General features: G+C 39.7%; 1 protein-coding gene across 1 annotated transcript; it reads right to left on the reverse strand.

Moving 5' to 3' along the window:
* Window positions 1–331: 331 nt before the first annotated feature.
* cfd (complement factor D (adipsin)) lies at window positions 332–4926 on the reverse strand. The gene is made up of 5 exons (XM_034112128.2): window positions 4820–4926; window positions 2396–2552; window positions 1748–1889; window positions 1339–1629; window positions 332–612 (listed from the first exon to the last, which is right to left on the reverse strand). The coding sequence occupies exons 1-5, from the start codon at window positions 4881–4883 to the stop codon at window positions 445–447; spliced, it is 822 nt and encodes a 273-aa protein (XP_033968019.1). The 5' UTR covers window positions 4884–4926; the 3' UTR covers window positions 332–444.
* Window positions 4927–19775: the final 14849 nt, after the last annotated feature.

Genomic DNA, 19775 nt, shown 5'->3' on the forward strand with positions numbered 1-19775 from the left:
TAAAGAGGAGTAAAAGAAGAAGTACAGCTGCCGGATTTATTCACTTTTGGATTTTCCCTTGACTTATCTGACACATTTAGAAGATTTGCTTGTTGATATATTGATTGCCTAACAGTTACATCCTTAACATCATCCTTCAGATGGACTCATGTGCCAACAATCTGATTAAAAATGGATAAACAAGATTGCCCTTAAGAATATGTTCCATTTTCTTTATTGTGCAGCTTTCATTTATACTCAATTTAAGGACTTAATAAAGTATACAATAAAGCCTGTTAATCCAGAACACTTATTCTACACGGTAAGTGAAAAATCAAGGCAGACATCTGAATGTGATAAACTGTACTTTATTGTTTCCTTTATAACGTGATCTATTTTTAAATGTGTTTGTAGTATGTTTGCAGTATTGCAGATCAATAGAGCGTCAGTGAAAGCAGAATTTGTTTAACTTCCAACTGCTTCAGTGGGCTGCATGGTGCTGGTGATCCACTCAGTGTAGAGGGAGATGATGGTGTAAATTCCAGGCTTTTTAATCTGGCCACACTTCTTTCCTCCGTTGGAAGTGATGCCCACTGCGACGCCGTTGTAGAGCAGAGGACCTCCAGAGTCACCCTGAGAGACAACAGAAACACACTTTCACTGCAAGTTTTCAATTTAAAAGCTGGATAACAATATTAGCATCGGTAAAGAACATGTCCTTTTCGGCCACACAACCTAAAGATGTCATCATACTGTAGAAAAGGGGGGAAATCCCATCTGTGAACTTTTAATAAAGACATAACACTATACAATACAATACAGTATCACATACAATACATGTGATACTTTTACTTTACTTTTATTAAAATGTCTTTCTATTATAATTCAATACTAAAAAAAAATGTAGTAGCTTTAGTTAGATTCTGATGAATAATACAAAATATAATCAAAATATATTCATCATATATTCTATACAGATCATGAGATAAAATATTATGAATCGATTGTTTTGATTCACAAGCTTTCCCGCAGTGTATAGTAAAATAAAAAGTTAGAAACATATTCATGCATCAATACTTCCAATTCAATATAACATATATTATTGTGGAATGGACCATCATGCATTTTGAGTACTTTTCTTTTCACTTTTACTGAAGTGCATTTCGAATGCAGGAATTTTGCATGTAACAGAGTTATTCTTCATTCTAGTATATATAGCATCTTTTACAAGTAAAGTAAAAGATCTGAGTACTCCATTCCCCAATGCATAACTTTACTCATAGCCTTCCAAACGTGATGCTGTCTCTCCCGTATGTGAAGAATCATTAACATTCAGTGAAGAGAATGACTAAACCTTACATCACACGTGTCTTCCTTCTTGTCAGGTTTGTCACAGGGGACCGGGCAAATTTTATGAGCACACATCATGTTGTTGGTGAACTTCCTGCCAAAGTAGTCGCTGCGTCTGCACCGGACTGAGCTGACCATCTCTATGACCACCTCCTTCAGCTTGTCTGGCCTGGACCCCAGATCATCCTGGGACCCCCATCCAGCCGAGTCCACCTCTTCATCTATGCCGGGGTTTGTGCCACCTGTTTGCAGGAATGGCACTGCTTTAACAGCCTCAGAGATGTTGAATGGACGATCCAACTGAAAAAGATCAAGAAAATTGTTAAAAAATAGAATAAGCTTAATATACATAGTTCTGTTGTTGGCTTGTTCTACAAACAGAACATCGTAGCAGTTTACATTTCAGTACCGCTGATACCTTGATTAAAGCAATGTCATTATCATAATTTGACGCCTTGAAGTCTGGGTGATTGTAAAGTTCCATGATATCAAATGTCTGCTTCGTCTCTTCAGCTTCACTCAGAGAATGGACACCCAGCACTACCTGCCTTCCATTTGGCCTGTGAAAAAAGAACAATAATTATTAATAATTCAATTATCTCCAAAACATTTCAACTGGAACAGCGTAACAAATGAGAAAAAACAGAATCTCCCCCAAATAGATTGATAAGGTCTTGTTGTTGTTGTTGTTGTTGTTGTTGTTGTTGTTGTTGTTGTTGTTGTTCTCCCTCTCCTTCTCATTCTGATTATTAATAGCATTATGAAGACATATTAGAATTACAACAGAGCTAAACTGCGTCCCTAAAATACTCCAAATTAGGTAACAAACTAAATTATTTAATTAAACATAATAATATTTCCGCAGAAGACTCACAAACTAAATCCGAGATACGTTCCCTTACAAACTGGGTAATTTAGAGGAATTTAAAGAAGTAAATATTTAAATAAATACTTAATATCTTAAATGTATTCTGTCCACTGGGACCAAATGGACTGTATACTTGTTTATCTGAACGTAATGCTTTCCTCATTGCAAACGACATTGATCAGAAGAGGATCTCCTCACCCTGTTGGCAGGCAGTGCACTGCAGTCATCACCCACTGATCTGCCACCACAAAGCCTCCACACTCGTGTTTCATGTTCTCTCCTTCAGGAACCTGGATGGAGGCCATGTAGGGCCGAGAGTGTGCCACCGCCTCTCTGCCACCGATTATGCCCTCACCTGAAATAATCAGAACACACCGAATAAAGTTTTTTACATTTATGGTTGTAGAGTAACAGTGTAGCAAGGGAGCTTCAAAGCCCTATGGCTGGGGAAAAGCCTTTCAGCATTTATGCAAGGCAAGGGAAGTTTATTATATAACACTTTAGACACAATGGGCTTTACAAAAAACATCAAAAGCATTCAGATATAGTGCAAAAGAATGTAAAAACAGTCATTAAAAAGCCAATTAAAAAGTCATCTAATTCTGATTGACTTTTTATGCATTTATTAAATGAAATACCTATTCATAACTAACACTGCACTGTCACCTTTTTATTTTTAAATTCCTGTCTTATTCTATTTTTATTTGCTTGGCTTTTAAATGACTGTTTGTTAGAGAATTACTGTTGTCTCCACTTTATGGTTTGTTTTAATGCACTGAACTGTGCATGACCTTGCCTCTTGCTGTGGGGGGCAGGGCATTTCGGGTTGTTGATATTTATGAGGAGACAGACACATACTTGTTGTCTCTTAAATATCTAATTTCTATGAGGCGTGAAGGAAGAACGTGACTCTTTCCAGAAGACGTCGCAGATGACCCATCGCAGATGACCCGACACCATCTTTCCGACACCCGCGGATGATATTAGTGCCACCTCGATTTACGACTTTGTTGCTATCTATCTCCGTGTTTTGGACTATATAAGCCTGATGTTTGTTGCTGCTCCGGTGAGCAACATACCCCATGTGTGTGAGTCAGTGTTGTAGTCAAGTCACCAATTCACGAGTCCAAGTCACCCTCGAGTCACCACTCTTCGAGTCCGAGTCCAAGTCCGAGTCACCAAGGGAGAGTCGTTGTCGAGTCCGAGTCCAAGTCCGAGTCACCCAAGGAGTGTCCAAGTCGAGTCCGAGTCCGAGTCATCATTACCTGTGTTCGAGTCCGAGTCCAATTCCGAGTCACTTAAGAAGAGTCCAAGTCAAGTCCGAGTCACAAGTCTTCATGTATTAATCTTCGTGGATATATGTTTTGAAATGTAGCTGCTCCTCTACATTGTTGTTATCCTGTCTATTGAACTGCTGTGAAGCGACTTTGGCTACAATTCTTGTAATAGGTGCTATACAAATATAAAGCTTATTTCTAATATTAATATTATTATTATATATAAATAAACTATAGTTAAAATGAGTTACCTTTTAGAGAAGTGATTATATTTGTATGCCAATATTTTCCTATGGTAAAGTTTTCGTTTTGCACTTTTATTTTGATAGTAATAAGATCGGGACTCTTATTTTGAAGGAACTTTTACGGGTTAAATCAGTTTACAATAAAGATTTAGCCCCAGAAAGCACATGGCTACTTAGCATGCAAAATGATGTCATTATGCATGTTCAGTAGCCATGTGCTTTCGTGTTATCGGCTGAATCTTTATTTATTGATTAGATCACGTTACTCTGATGATAGTGTTCAAGACAGCCTATATGACTGAACTCGATCCTTAGAGTAATGTGTTACGGAGCCTTCTCTTCTATATTGTTTCCACATAACGAGCATTTTGCGCTGCTCTTTTCCAATGTGGAAGCAGAATGTGTGAAAGCATACAGCATGATACGGGGTGTGTCTGTAGACATCTCTAGACTGGAATAGCGGGGCCCAGTACGTGAACTCGCCATACAGGATAGAGGACATCAGACTCCAGAGAAAATGTGCTCGAGTCCGAGTCCAAGTCGGAGCGTCAATGTACGAGTCGAGTCCGAGTCATCGTGGGGGGGAATTCACAAGTCCGAGTCCAAGTCATCCTGCGCGAGAATTCACGAGTCCAAGTCCGAGTCGCGTCAATCAGTGCGCGAGTCAGAGTCGAGTCACGAGTCCCGAAAATCGGCACTCAAGTCCGACTCGAGTCCGAGTCCAGGACTCAAGTACTCCATCTCATATCCTTATGTGATTTCTCTGCTCCTTCTTGCAAGAATAAATTAGTACCTGATTATTGATTCTCAACCTGGTGTCAAGTGATATTTTCCTAACACTGTTCTAAACATATCTACATTTTAATGGCCATGTTTTTTAAATGTTGCGTTGCCTAATATCGAATCGTATCTGTTAGATATCAGCAAAGTGCTTGGAAAAAAAGTAAACATTTGCAAATAATAAACAAGACATTTCTAAAACAGTTTTTCAGAAACAATACAGACATTAATACAGGATAAATGTAAACCATTGAGCATGAATTATTCAGAAACAAAATCTAAACACATTCATCTTTTGCTATGAAAGAAAATGCACTCACTGTGTGAAATGAGGGCACAAACAAAAGCTGCAGCAGCCACAAGGACGTCTTTCTTTGACACCATGATGTCGGTTTAACTACAACTGAAGAGCAGCTGTGGTGTTTTAAAGACTTTCACCAGAAACACAGGAAAACATCCATCAAGTAGATACAGAGTGGTGCAAGACACCAGTGGGAGTCTGGCATCCTCTGTTTCCTGGAATAAAAACAGGAAAGAAAACAACACGTTGACGGATATCTCTAACATTTCTTCAGTTACATTTCTGAAATGTCCTTTTATTTTTGAATTTCTTTGTAATAATTGTAGATAACAGAATTGTAGGTTTTCTCGCATTGTTGCACTCAAAATAATATACACATTTCTACAGATTCAAACGGTTTCAAACTATTGCAGCCCATTAGTTTTCCATTAATGCAACAGTTGGTGCATCTTCTTCTTTATTCACAGTTGTTTTGCTTCTAAAGTGTGGACATTTTTGGACACCAGCAGGAATAGTGCATCATTGTTTTCTTTCTTGCACTGTATGATTTAAGAACATTTCAAGTTACATAATGCTGATATTTGGATGAAGTCCACTGTTCCTCATGCACTCCAACACAACACCCACAGGGAGAGGACATACTTGCCTATGTTGTTATTTTATAATGTTTGTTTTTTTGAAAGACATGGGATCTATTGCATTTTTTTGGGGGGGGGAGATCTTCTTGAACATCAGCTACAAGGGTCTAAGGACAGAGAAGTCATATGATGTCAAATAATGCAGATTTGTGATATTAGTGGAATACACTGCTGTGTCAACTATAATACAGTATTATTGGATTTAGAGTTTTTAAATGTAACACAGTCTAAATGTTCTATTGAATATTGCCAACACAACCATGAGGTATGTTTTAAAGCTTCTGCTCTGATACTTTCTTTTTCCAGACCTGCACTGCCCTCTGCAGGTGTAAAAAGAGCACAACAAGGAGAACAAAAACACAATCTCACCCATTTAAGAAAAAAGTAACGTTAATATTTGAATTAGATAGAGAATGGGTTTAGCTGGAAGCTCTTATTAACTTTGTATATCAATAAAGTAAACTGGGTGAATTAAAAACATTAAAATACAAAACAAATTGTCCTGTCAAAAAGAGTTATAAGTATTTTCTCAGAAATGCTTACTGAGAGCATCCTTTCTTGTGTCTCAGGGGTTTGACCGTACAATAATCCTGTGGTCTCATCACAGTAAAGTGGGGAAATTATATATCTGTATAAAGTGTTCCCACTCCTCACTAATTAAGTCATGACTCAGGTATATATATATATATATATATGTATATATGCTCACAAGTTAGGAGCAACATAACTGTTAAAATAATTATAGGTTTCAACAGACAAATACATCTGTTTCAGCTAGATGATGATTACTTAATTTAGCGGCAGAAAAAAATGTGCTATAACATTTGATAAAACCAGCAAATATCAAGACTTTTTTTCCCAAAAGTATATTTGCATTTTTATTACACCACATGACATGCACATATGCACACCCATCCCCATAAAAAACAAGAATTGAATCAATAACCACAAGGATGCAGTTACAGTAACAGGCACTATTACAGTTAAGCTACTTTAACCAAGTAAACCCATAAATATCCCAAACATAGTGGTAAATATAAATAAAAAATAAACGAATTATTATTATTATTAATTAAAAATATATATGTAAATGTAGCCTACTAAAACAACATTATAGCATTTTGCTATGTTGCTTTGAATAAATGAAATCATGCACGTTATATGTACAGCATTGTCTTCACATGCACGACAAATATATGCTACAGTGTATATTATATAATGTAAAATACTGTAGCAGTTAAAACTTTATGTGTTGACAATTCGTTTTTATAATTGATTTCCATCAGTGAAAAGCAATTTTGGTTGTCAACTTTCCTGTTGTTGCCATGGAAACTGGTAACAGCCAAAACTGTAGCCTCAGGCAACCAAGCCCACCCAGCCAGGTATGTGTGTGTGTGTGTGTGTGTGTGTGTGTGTGTGTGTGTGTGTGAGTGTGTGTGTGTGTGTGTGTGTGTGTGTGTGTGTGTGTGTGTGAGTGAGTGTGAGTATGTGTGTGTGTGAGTGAGTGTGTGTGTGTGTGTGTGTGGTCTAGCATAACTATACTTGTGGGGACCTAAATCTGTTTACATAGTCACGTGTGGGGACTGGCTTCCCTTATGGGGACAAATTGGAGGTCCCCATGAGGGGAATCATTAATTTAAATTTTAGGGTGAAGACTTGGTTAGGGTTAGGGTTAGGGTAAGCTTTAGGTTAAGGGTAAGGGTTAGGGTTAGGCATGTGTTGGTTATGGTTAAGGTTAGGATAAGTCTCCAGGAAATGCATGTAAGTCAATGTAATGTCCCCTGAAGTGATGTATACATGGTATATGTGTGTGTGTGTGTGTGTGTGTGTGTGTGTGTGTGTGTGTGTGTGTGTGTGTGTGTGTGTGTGTGTGTGTGTGTGTGTGCGTGCGTGCGTGCGTGCGTGCGTGCGTGTGATATCCTATCTGTTTCTCCCTGTGTGTGGTCTGGCTCTGAACCAATTATCAGAGGTGAGTTAACGGAGTCATTTTCCACTTTATGTTTCATAAATGTCTCATTATTCTCTTTCCCTATCTTCTTTTCTTCCTCACATCTCTCCCCCTTCTCCTCGTTCATTCCAATCTCTGATTTTCATTCTCAGACGCTGACTCAGTGTGTCTGGCAGGATTTATATCCTTTAAATAAATCAGGTAGTTTGTCTGTTTCTGTCTTTGAGCTCTTTCTTTTCTCACCCTGTCAGAGTTTTGTTTTGTTTGTAAAAGTACTTAGTGTATAAATCCATAGATAGCAGATACACATATGCACTATAATAATGTCAAATATACTGGTCCACAATCAAAATCAAACTACAATCAACAATTATTTGTCAGCTGCAATACAGTACGATATGGATTCACACTGTATCCAAGTCCAAAGTTGGGATAATATCTGCAGAAATACCCACGATACATTAGTTCTAAACTATGCAGTTTGGGTTCATCCATTTAACTGTTCATCTAACTTGTCTCACTTGTGTGGCTTCAAGTGACATTGTCATTCACAGAAGTCACTGATAAACTGGTGACACCCACCGATTAAGTGATGTGTTGAGTGCAAATGTCTTTAAAAACAACATTTTGACAGATGCTGACACACAAAAATTAGGGGCAGTAAATCACAGAAATGTATTAAATGACTCCAAAAATGATCAGAATTGTCAATGTTCATAACACAGCACAGGGATATTTCAGAATTTAAACATATTTCAATACAATTATTTGTTGTTGTTACCATCACCAATTGCATGAGGGAACTTGCTGAGAGTTTAGACTCATATTGGCCCAACGGATATTCTGAGTTTGAGTGCTCATGTTTATTTATTCTGCCAGGATCAAATATTCTCAAAGTGGGCTTTTTGACAAGGGTGGATAATGAGAGAACAGGCCTCTGGGTAAAGACTGCATATGTTAAAGACATGCTGAAGGAGCAAGACACCCACATAGAAAGTGACACAAAACATCTACAGGCTATGTGATGGCCGTTTGTGTGTCTTTCTGTAGAGGAACCACAACTCTCAGGTGCTGCTTTTTACCTGGACATCAGCTGCAGATAAAGAGACTTAATATATTCATTATTAAAACAAACCAAAGAGACACTTTCAGGAAATCTCTAGTTTGAACTGAGCTTTAACTGAAGGTGACCTGACCCCTGCATGTGCACTCTTCAGAAGTCCATTCATGAATATAAACACCATACATTATCCTCTCTCTTTAGACCCTTTATTTAAATTAGTCGATAGCACAAACCTTTAGGAGAAAGGTGGAAAACTAATGCAATTAAAATCTCCTCAAAAACTTGGTGTATTTGTGGTGTTTTTAATTATATAAAAAAGAACAAAAACAAGTACTGGATTATGGGTAAGCAATCCAGGCACACCACAATGTGTGACAAGAAGACAACTAACAACATGGTTCATCCACTGTAGGTCTTAGTCAGGGCTAATAACAAAACAAACTGTACTGTATGGGTTCAAGTTTAGCTTTACATAATTTTTCTCTGCCACTAAAGTCGCCTGCTTAATTAATTGTAAAAGTTATAATGCTGAAAAATTGAAATTCTAACTGTTGTAAATCTGTGTTTTGTAAAACCTCTGTCTCTCTCTGTCTCTGCAGTGGAGCGGTGGTCTTCTCCTCGGAGCTGGCGTGGCTCCAGAGGAGGGGGATTACTGCTAAACTGGTATAATCTGGGCTGTTTCCTCCATCAGAGCAGGCCCTTCTGATGGGAGCTGGTGTTTAGAAGGGGCTCCACAGGACGAGATACTCTTTAACTGTAATCTCTCTAAGCTCTCTTCTTACTTCAGGCCGGGGTCCCACAGACCTGCAGTCCTCACGCCCAGGTTTCTCCCAAAAATCCATTTGATAAACATGACAGCCTATATTCTCAGTTTGGAAAACACTTTTAAAAAGGTGTGTATGTTTTTTCCCAATACATTTTCAGGCTAGATGTACTGTATGAACTGTAAATGGCTTTAAGGATAATTCGGTATTCTGTGTTTTCTGGAAATTGCAATATTCAAAATGTATGAATAATATAATCGTTCGAACTGAATAAAAACACACAATAAAAACATTATATCTCAAAAAGTTAAAAAGAAACCTACAAAGAAGAAACAAATCAGGCGTTTTAGTTTACACAATCAGATATGGATTTGGAAATTAATCCTTAATTTCCTTTGGGGATTATTAAAGGTTTATTTTATGTTGTGGGTAAAATCTAGTGAATGAGAAGCCAGATAATAAGAAGATTTCTATCTGCAATTTCAAATGCAATTCTGAGTTCACATTTTGAGGAAGTTTTTGTAAATGTATGTAACAGTGTTTGTTTTCAGTTTCATTTCATTACATATGTGTTTTGTGCATTTGCATACACATATGTCTCTGTCATGTCAGCTACTCCAGGCAGAGTTTCAGTGATATGTGTCTGTGCAAGTTCAGATATGCCTATGTGAGAAGTCCATCAGCTTGTGTTCTCATCAATCTTAAAAAGTGTACTATTATTTATCACACTTTCACAGTTTTTTCTAATTGCATGTGAAAGCCTTCACTGTATGTGAGTGTGTCAAAGCCTCCTTGTTTCCCAGGAAAACGCTGAATCCTGTAAATCTGACGTTCCTCTTCCTGGTTGGGGGTCCCAGGAGGATCACCGGGAGATTCCACCTTTCCCACATCGCTCCTTGATCCACCCGATTCCTCCTGGCCTCGCCCATAAGCCTGCCTTTTGTCCCCGTCTGCTCACAGTTTGTTTGTACATCCAGAGAGCAGGGTGAGAACGTGCCACTGTCCCACAGACCTTAAAAACTACCTGCTCACATTCCCATGTCCAGAAGACATTCATGGAGAAAATGAGAAGAGACGTGTCTGTAATTACCATGAGGAAACAAATATTAATCTCTAACTAAACAGCTTCAAAATCCTCTGGAAAGAAGTTACAGCTAAAGTTCTCAAGGTCCAGAAGTGGTGATGTGGGAAATATTGAGAAAAATGTACTTGATGAGTATTTATGATCTTTTATAGTGAATTTAACAACTCATAAAATGGTGCATTTAAAGGTTGTTGCCATATAAATTAAAATGTACAAAAATGAATGCATAAATCGTCATTCATTGAATTTGTTTCTCTTTAGTTCTGCTCTGTTGAACTATATCTGCTGCATTGCCAGATATCCTTGCTGTATGCACAGAGTCACTTTTGTCATATAGATATTTGTTGTTGCAATTTTTAATAATGAATTGATCTTTTTCATATCAGTCACATTTCCTAAATTATATTCAGCCACTCTGACATCTCATGATTAACACCAACGAAGAATGAAATGTGACACAAGTTAAAGAAAAATGTATTTATATTTGTGGAAAGAAAGTTTTAGTAAACTCAAACTTTGTGTCAGATTGGAAATACTGCAATAAATAACTAATACTTGCAATAATAAGTAGAAATGTACCTTACATTTTGCAATAGGTCAATGGTTTGCTTTTTCATTCAAGAGTGTGAGACACAGCAAAATAAGAGAGGAAAGGAGGGAAAGAAATAAAACATGCAGACAAAGAAAGAGAGAGAGAGATCTGCGACCGCGAGCCTCGCCTGAACATGTCGTGAAAGTGAGGTTTTGAGACGCTGTAATTTACGCAGATTCAGATTCGGATCACTTTGGCAGAATATCGGACCACCTGCACTCCAGCTCATGTGAGCAACTTCCAAACTCCTGAGAGCGAAGACAGAAACCCGGTGTTTTACTAAAGCGTGAGATCTTAGGCCAAAAACTGCTCCCTGTGCTCTCTGACAGCCTGACACCCAAATGTGTTTGTGTGTGTGTGTGTGTGTGTGTGTGTGTGTGTGTGTGTGTGTGTGTGTGTGTGTGTGTGTGTGTGTGTGTGTGTGTGTCAGCCTGCAGGGATTCACAGGGCTTACAGCAGCTGTCAGTGCTAAGGAAGATGAATCTATTGGAAGCTGTCAATGCTTTAATTGAGGTGGCTGTACATAGAGCCACTGTTTCTTCTCCCCGTGTCTCCCTCTTCCTTCCTTCTAGTGTCTTTACCTCCCTATTTTTTGTCTTACTCTAATGAAATTTGGGCAGATTACAGAACAGATATGGGCTTTTAAAAGAAAGCTGAAGATCACCAGGTAGATGTTCAAGTATAATGACGTATTGCATGAAAACTGCCAAGGTCTAGAGATTAGACGTGCACATTATCTTATATTGGTATTGCCTTACAACAAAACCAAGCAATGGATGAATTACGATGGCCCTGAGGTGCAATTATTTCTGCCAATACCTTTATTTGTACTGACTTTGCATTGCTAACCATTGAGAAACTAAGGCCACGTTTACACAGAGACGAAACGGGTTATATCCGCTGCAGTTCTCTATCGTATGGACGGTTCGTCCACACAAGGCCGTAACGGAACTGCGGAAACGGAGCCCTCAAACAATAATGGCTCCCAAGGTGGGTAGATCTGCGGACGAAATGCTCTGGGGGCCAAACGGCTCCGTGTGTATGTCCTATACGATCATTTCTTGATAACAATGACGCCATAGACCCGCCTCTCCCCACCTCTGCTGCTCACCCTCGTTTTCGTCTCCGTGTAAACGTGGCCTAAATCTGCTTGTTTGTAATTTATGTAATTATCTTTAACCTTTAAAGGTGGGGTAGGTAATTTCGGAGAAACCAGCTCGAGTGCGCTAGAATTCGAAAATACACAACCGGAGAAAACCTGCCACTTCCTTACAGAGCCCCTCCTCCAACACACACAAACGTGCACATGACCAATGAGGGCACGAGGTAAGTTTGTGCACAGATGGAAGGCTGACAGGCAGGTAGGCCATCCAGTTATTTAGCCGGGCCGGCTCAAATGATTGGTCGTGCTTTTTACAGTACTACTTTTTATGGATTTTTTGTCAAATCACTTCAGATATTCATTGCTATCGGGATGTTAAGAGCATTCCATGGAATATAACAAACAGTGTATCTCGAGCCGGTTTCTCAAACTTACCTACCCCACCTTTAAGATAAGATTTCTACCTTTGATTACATATTCAGATTTTAAAATGCTATCTTATTTTGATTTGCTCTCTTGCAGAAGTCAATTTTTTGAGTATGTAACAAAATCACAATGTGTTCCATTGTGTTTATGGGCTGCCATGATGTCTTTATGGCCTTTTTTTCGCAATGTTAATAGAAGTTTTATGAACACGCAGACAGTTGTTTTTCAAAAATACTGCCGACTTACAGTAAGACAAACTAACAACTGAAGCAAAAAAAATACCTTCTTTTGGCAGAGCAAAAAAGAGAACAAAGCTGTTTCTTGGTTCAATTCCCAGATAGACAAATCTCAAAGGAACGATGCAACATTGCTGATACGTGGACACATGTCCATTTGGGACACTGTGATGTGACATCTGGGGTCCTCTTACAAGGTGCATATGATTTCCCTCGCTTGTACAGTTTGACAGCCAATGATGCTGACAGTGAGCCTTTGATGTGCAGGGTGTGATGGCGGATGTCTTTGAAGCTGCTGTGACTAAGTGTTGGATGCAGGAGAGGGACTATCAGAGGAGCGAGTAAAAAGATGAGGGTCACTCACAGGCGCTGACCCTTCCTACCCTTTTCACACAAGATTGAGAGTCACTCAACGGAGAAAGACACCAACTAACCTTTGCGTGTAAAGAGACCTGTGCTTAAAAAAAAAAGACAAGGGATATGTGAGGTGAGTGACAGACAATTAAAAATGTTCTAAAAATAAGCTTAATGCAATTGTATGCAATTTAAATTGTTCTGATTTGTTCTGAGGTAAATCTGGAACATGATACAGGCTAAAACAAATGTGAACAATTCTGAATCAGCATAACCCTCCGGCAATCACACACATCAGATCCAGTGAATCAGACATCTTGGAGTGGTTGTCATCTGCCATGAAAAGAAAACACCAAATCTGCAGAATCCCTACTGTCAGTCAGAGGAAAGGCAATCTCTTTCATTTCAAGGAGTGTAAACACCTGGGAATCCTTGGACTAATTGTTGAACATAGTTACAGTTGTCAGGGTAAAACCTGCCCCATTTGAAGCTCCTCTCTCTGCAATGTTTACGTTGGAAGTGGTTGATTGACTGCCTTTAGCGTATTATGGCTAGACTGGGCCAATTGTCAATAACTGTCACCCGCAGAGCGGAGGAAACGAGGCCCATCTGCCTTTGCCTGCCATGTAATTAATTCTAAAACAAATGCTCTGTGTTGAAATGCAGAGACTGGCACCCCTGCCAAGCACACATAGCATCGCATGGCCAAAGAAAACATCGATGGGTGGCACATGATGGAACATAATCGCCCTTTTCCGACTCATGAGGTATGGAAATGATGCAGACTTGGGACACAAAGGTACTATTACTAGCTAATTAAAAACATTTGAAGTGTGCCATCCATTCTGTGATGTTGTCTCCCGGTGTGTGTGGGTTTGTGCAGAGCGAACATCCACCTGTTCCCCCCAGAGCTAAACAAGCCCTCCTGGAAAGAAGGGGGGGGGCTGCAATCCAAACTGGTAGCAGATATATATGAATATTAAAAAGCACTTAATTTCATCCTACCCCAGAAAAACAATTGCGCCATTGTGCTCGGTATCCGCCTGTGTTTTGCTCCCTGGTTTTAACTAATGAGGGGGATAGATACTCTAAGTGGCTTCCCTCTGGATTTCTCACAAACAGAACACCGGAGCAGGGCCAGGGAGGGCCAGGCCCTCCCATTTGACATTATTGCCCTCCCCCAATAAACACGATATTTTATAACAATTTAAAAAAAACATTTTTTTTTTTTTTTATTATAAATAAACTGTGAACTTTTATGCTACGATGTATGTGATGTCAGATAGTAACTAAAAAAAAAAAATCGCAGGCTACGTCAAATAAATTCATGTGTCTATGATTTGTGGTTCGTCCACATTTAGACCAATCACAGCGTCACACTCTGCCGCCTATTCTGGATTTGTTTATTGTGCATTCTGTAGACTCCCGTTTGAATTACACAAGTGATATCTGCACTACTCATCGACTAAAAAACACCAGATTATCCTTGTTAATTACACAACATTGATTGGTTTAAATTGTGTGCAATGCTTTTGTATTTTTCCCCTTCGATTCGGAGAAACAAATCTTTTTTCGGAGTAAAGGATGGCAGAAGACACTACACTACCCAGAATCCCCAGCTATCGTTTGGACTACACCATGTGCTCTGTTTGACGTCACGTGATCTTCAAATTTCTCCCTGCAGAAAAAAACATGGCCGAACTTCGTTTTATTCTCGGTGGAAAATGTCTATTTTAAAGTTAGTTTGGCCATTAAAATGCGTTTTGATGTCATTTGATGCGAGAAATATGAGTTGTTATTTCAGATGATGTGTGCAGTGGATGTACATGATCTTTAGTTTGCTAGTTATTACGAAGTTACGACTCGATATTATTTCTGTTATGTTGTGTAACTGTTTAATGGTGTTATCTTTATTGCTACCCCCTTCCTCGTCAATGTATAGTGTTGGTCCACAGCGCAAACATATTAGTTTAACACAATCCGCATCTAAAGATACGTTATTTTCCCCTGTGCAATTCCAGTCTCACATCTCAGAGCACATTGTCATTAACAAATACCGGAAACAGACCGAAAACATTTTTTAAAAATAAAATAATACCTTATTCCGAGTGTACTTGCTTTTCTCTTTGAAAGTCATCACATAACGGCATTGTAATACACGGTTCGGCTGCATTAAATATTACATATCTGCCGTAGTTCTGTATTTATAGAGCCCTGATGAGAATACCTCTAGAAAAACATGAGGAACTGAAAACGTGACATGGATCATAAATATATCAGCCATTAAACAACATCTTACATTTCTTTTCACACAATACGTCTCCTTGCAGTATCAACACTAATTCGGCTGACTTTTATATTTGATCCAATTGGTAGATAGGCTGTATTTACACCATAAAGGTGCACAGCTGATATAAAGGGACACCTGGTGGTTAAAGCATGTTATTGAATTTCATTATTTTTCTTATTAGATATTAATAGGATCCTTATAAAGTATATTCATTACTCGTTATTCTCTACTAATAGTTAATTAAAGACTGTATATAATGACTATTTTGCACATCCCGTTCAAGATTTCAATATTTTCTAAGGTTTATTGACATATCATATAGGCCTACACAACTATGGTGTAGTTCTGCACTGAATGAAAAACTTGGGTAGCAGGTTCCTCAACAGTGCATTACAAGACATCTATCAATATGTGTGCATACCTCCAGCAATGTTAACTATGTTGAAGCACTTATTTTAACTGATATTATACATAATGTATTATGCTCTTATAAGATCTATGCAGATATTTCATCTCCGGCCTTGTCAGGTATTGAACAATCAATAAATAAAGAACACAGAATTGTTAAATATAAAACACAGAATTTGTGTGATTATACTAAATGATTTACAAATAAACACCACTGCATTACAACTGTTACACATGCTGATGTAACGCAAATGTTCCAACTTGGGATCAATAAAGTATATCTTATCTTAAGCTGATCGATGGCTATGCCATATTTGCAAAATTTGCCTCTGAACCTTGACAAGTGCATGTTTCAGGCTTATCAATTAATGTAATGTAATGTAATGTTATCAATGAACAAGAGGAGGGGTCACAAACATAAGACCAGCTGTTAAATAAAGCTCTTCTGACCTTAGCTGGAATGTGTGTATATATATTAATACTGCCCATTATGGGCACAAGCAATTTTCACCCATTTATTAATTATATGTTTTAAATGTGAGTGTTTCCTATCCCCTAAACCTCCAGGGATGTACACAGTTTAATACTGGCAACTTCTTATTATGGGAAATACGAAAACGTCTTTTAAAACTACAACTCCCAGTAGAGACGTGCCATATAGAGAACATGTTGCGAAATAGAATAGCCAGCATGTGTAGTTCTGGGGACGGGGTGGGGGAGGGGGGGACGCGGTGGACCCGTTCAAATCCAGTTTTGGACAGTCTGCCGTGGTTCCATCCCATTTCAAGTGCTGTTCGAGGCTCGGTAACCCTCGGAGCACACTCTCCAATCACAGAGCTTGAGGACAATCACGGGGTTTGTCAAACAGAGCACATGGTGTAGTCCAAACGATAGCTGGGGATTCTGGGTAGTGTAGTGTCTTCTGCCGTCCTTTACTCCGAAAAAAGATTTGTTTCTCCGAATCGAAGGGGAAAAATACAAAAGCATTGCACACAATTTAAACCAATCAATGTTGTGTAATTAACAAGGATAATCTGGTGTTTTTTAGTCGATGAGTAGTGCAGATATCACTGTAAAATCAATCGTCAGTAAGGGGAATATTTACTTCCGGGTATACAATTCTCTGTTATCCAATGAGAATGGACGCTCTCATTGCCTTTAAGGGCAGTCGACACAAACGAATGCCGTGCTTCCATGAGCGTCCATAGAAGCATATGGACATCCCGGAAAGCTGAAAATGGACGCTAAGGGCCCCCCCCCCCCCTGCGTTGGAAAAAGCCGGCAGGGGACTTGACATAACGTCAACATAGGCCGACCTGGGAGTGAGGATGTGTTGGCCGTTGCAGCAGCACGCCTTAATGTCACAAGCTTGACCTCGGCAAACCCCGGGGCTGAGTTAGCGAGCCCAAGCCTTGACTCATCAAGGCGGCCGCCACCGACGCTGTCCTCCGAGGCACAGCTCCTTGTGCCCCTACCATCACCACCTGCGTTGTCACCCTGTACCACACCCGCCAGCATCCTCCTCCTACTCCGTGCCGGTGCCTCCGCTACATACGCTACCTTGCAGCACATCAACAGGTAGCCTACTATTGGGCCAGCAACCGCTCAAAGACTAAAGGCCCTGACACACCAAGCAGTCACCAGAGGACTAGCCGACGCTGAAGTCGGCTGTTGCCTGGCCGTGTTCTCCTGCGTTTTGGCCGTGTGTCGCACGGGAACACACCGCACCGACTTCAGTGCGTGAGTGGCAATAACTCTCCTTACCAGCAGGCGGCGGTAGTGTGTATTCGTCATTCAAAAGAGGCAACAACCGGAAGACAGAGAAGAAGAAGAGTATCTTTTCTCCGTAATATCATACAGAGCTGGCCTCTCCTGGATCAAGGTGATGAGCAGGTCTTCGTTTGCATCATTCCAGATCGCCATGATGAGATGAAAATGAATAGCAGTCTGTGTGTGCCTTCTTAAATCGTTTGTTTACGTCCCTCACTTCCGCTTCGCTTCTCATGCACTGATTTGCTAGCTGAACAGCCAATCAGAGTGATTATTTGGTCCGACTGCCAGACCCGATGCATGGCCGATTCAACATGTTGAATCGGCCATGCATCGGGTCTGGCAGTCCAAATAAGGCGTGTCACGGTCGACGGTGCGGGACACACCAACCTGACTACGGCGCCGCGAATGCCCGACAGCCTCTGACGGCCTCTGACTCCCAAAATCGGGTTGGTGTGTCAGGGCCTTAACAGCCCCAGATGATCTTGGGGTTAATAAACCCAACCAGGTGAAACTGGATCGTTTTCCAGGGAGATTGTTTTCAGGAAAGAAGCGCACTTTTGCCGCTGCATGGTACAACAACAGACCATGGCTTGAAGATTCGTTAAAAGCAGACGCAGCCTTTTGTTTCCCCTGTAGACAGTTTATACGTCTTCATCTGATGCGGCTTTTACTGTCAAAGGTTTTTGTCACTGGAAACACGCATTACAGACTGATAAAGGACTGCTAAGACATGCCGCATCAAAAGAACACATTTCATGTGAGAGTGTGTAGAAAGAGAGACAGATACGCGAGGAAACAAATAAGGAAATTAGTACTTTGTTGCAGATCAGCTGGCACGGAACTGTTATTACGTGTCAGCTGTCGTTGATATTATAGCTTTTTTAGCTGTCAACCAACTCCCTCTCAGAGGTGATTCACTCCACAGCATGTCCGAGTCAGGCAGTGGGCTCTTCCTATCGCTGTTTGAGTATACGCTGCAGTGCAAAGATGTTGGCCAAAATAATGGAAAGCATTCCCCACACAGCAACATACACCTCTCACGACATGCAACATGCCATAATAGAGCTAACAGCAGTTCATCGTCTTCGTCTCTATTTCTCTCCGAGTGCAACGATGAGAAAGCTGCCATCCTTAACCAGCAGTGTGCCTTGCTCGTGATTTACCAGTGTTTGTGCTGCCACGCACACAATGTGGTTTCTATGTTGCCCTTTATTTGTGTATGCATTTGCGATAAGTGTGCGTCTTTGCGCAATGCTGTTGGCCTTGCAGTTTGTATATATTGTGCCGCAGGCCCACAGCATGACTGTGTTGTGTGCCCGCATAAAAATCACATGCCCTCCCTTTAGATTTGTTCTGGCACCGGGTCTGCCTCTGCAAGACCATCTTCACGTTTGGATGAGATTCATCCATGAAGCATTGAAACACAATGCCAAATCTTACAATTATTGTTACAGTATGTAGGGCTTTGAAATAAGTTACTGTAGGTAACATTTTTGAAGTTGATATCTTCAAGTAATGGTGTTCGATTTAAACACAACTTCTCAACTTAATCTTGGTGTAACCATCGTGAAAAGCTCTTCATTTACAAAAGTTAATTGTACATTCTGTGTATAATGAACTGTTATTGAATACTTTAACTTGTTGTTTGTTGTGCGGTCCAGCAGCAAATGTCTGCGAGTATAAAGCCTGGTCACCAAGAAATCCCATCGGCATTCAAACAAAGTCAATAAAGCTAAAGGAAATGTTTTTCTCTCGCATTAACTTTGTTTTTGACTGCCACAAATGCAGAAGTCAGCACATGGAGAAAGTTGTAGTCGTTCAAACCCAGGACTTTCACTTAGGAGGCCGCTGATCATGACCTGTGTGGAACCAAAAGTCAACTTGTAAAAATGTACTTCTGTAATAACGTAAAATTAAGTATAAATACAATCTTTTTAAATTCCAAACCAAGATTGTTTACTTAGCTAACATAGTGGTTTTGTTGCATTATTGATTTGTTTTGTCACTGAAACTTTAATCCATCAGAAAATAAGTTTCCTTTGGAACATAACTGAAAATGCAGTTGTTTGGAAACATTATTTTGTATGTTGAGGTATAATTGGGGTCGAGTTTGAGATTGCGATTTAGGTAACATTTTCGACTATACCTACACTTAACGTTATTTATTTTGTAACCATGACCCTGATCCTTCCCTGGTTTTGAATGTGTCGTTTTAGTTGCCTAACCACACCTAAGATAAGAAAATAAGACACTTCTTTAGAACAATCATGTTCATTACTTTGGAAAACGATAAATGA

Source organism: Pseudochaenichthys georgianus, chromosome 22 (genome assembly GCF_902827115.2).
Source record: "Pseudochaenichthys georgianus chromosome 22, fPseGeo1.2, whole genome shotgun sequence".
Classification (NCBI taxonomy): Eukaryota; Metazoa; Chordata; class Actinopteri; order Perciformes; family Channichthyidae; genus Pseudochaenichthys; species Pseudochaenichthys georgianus.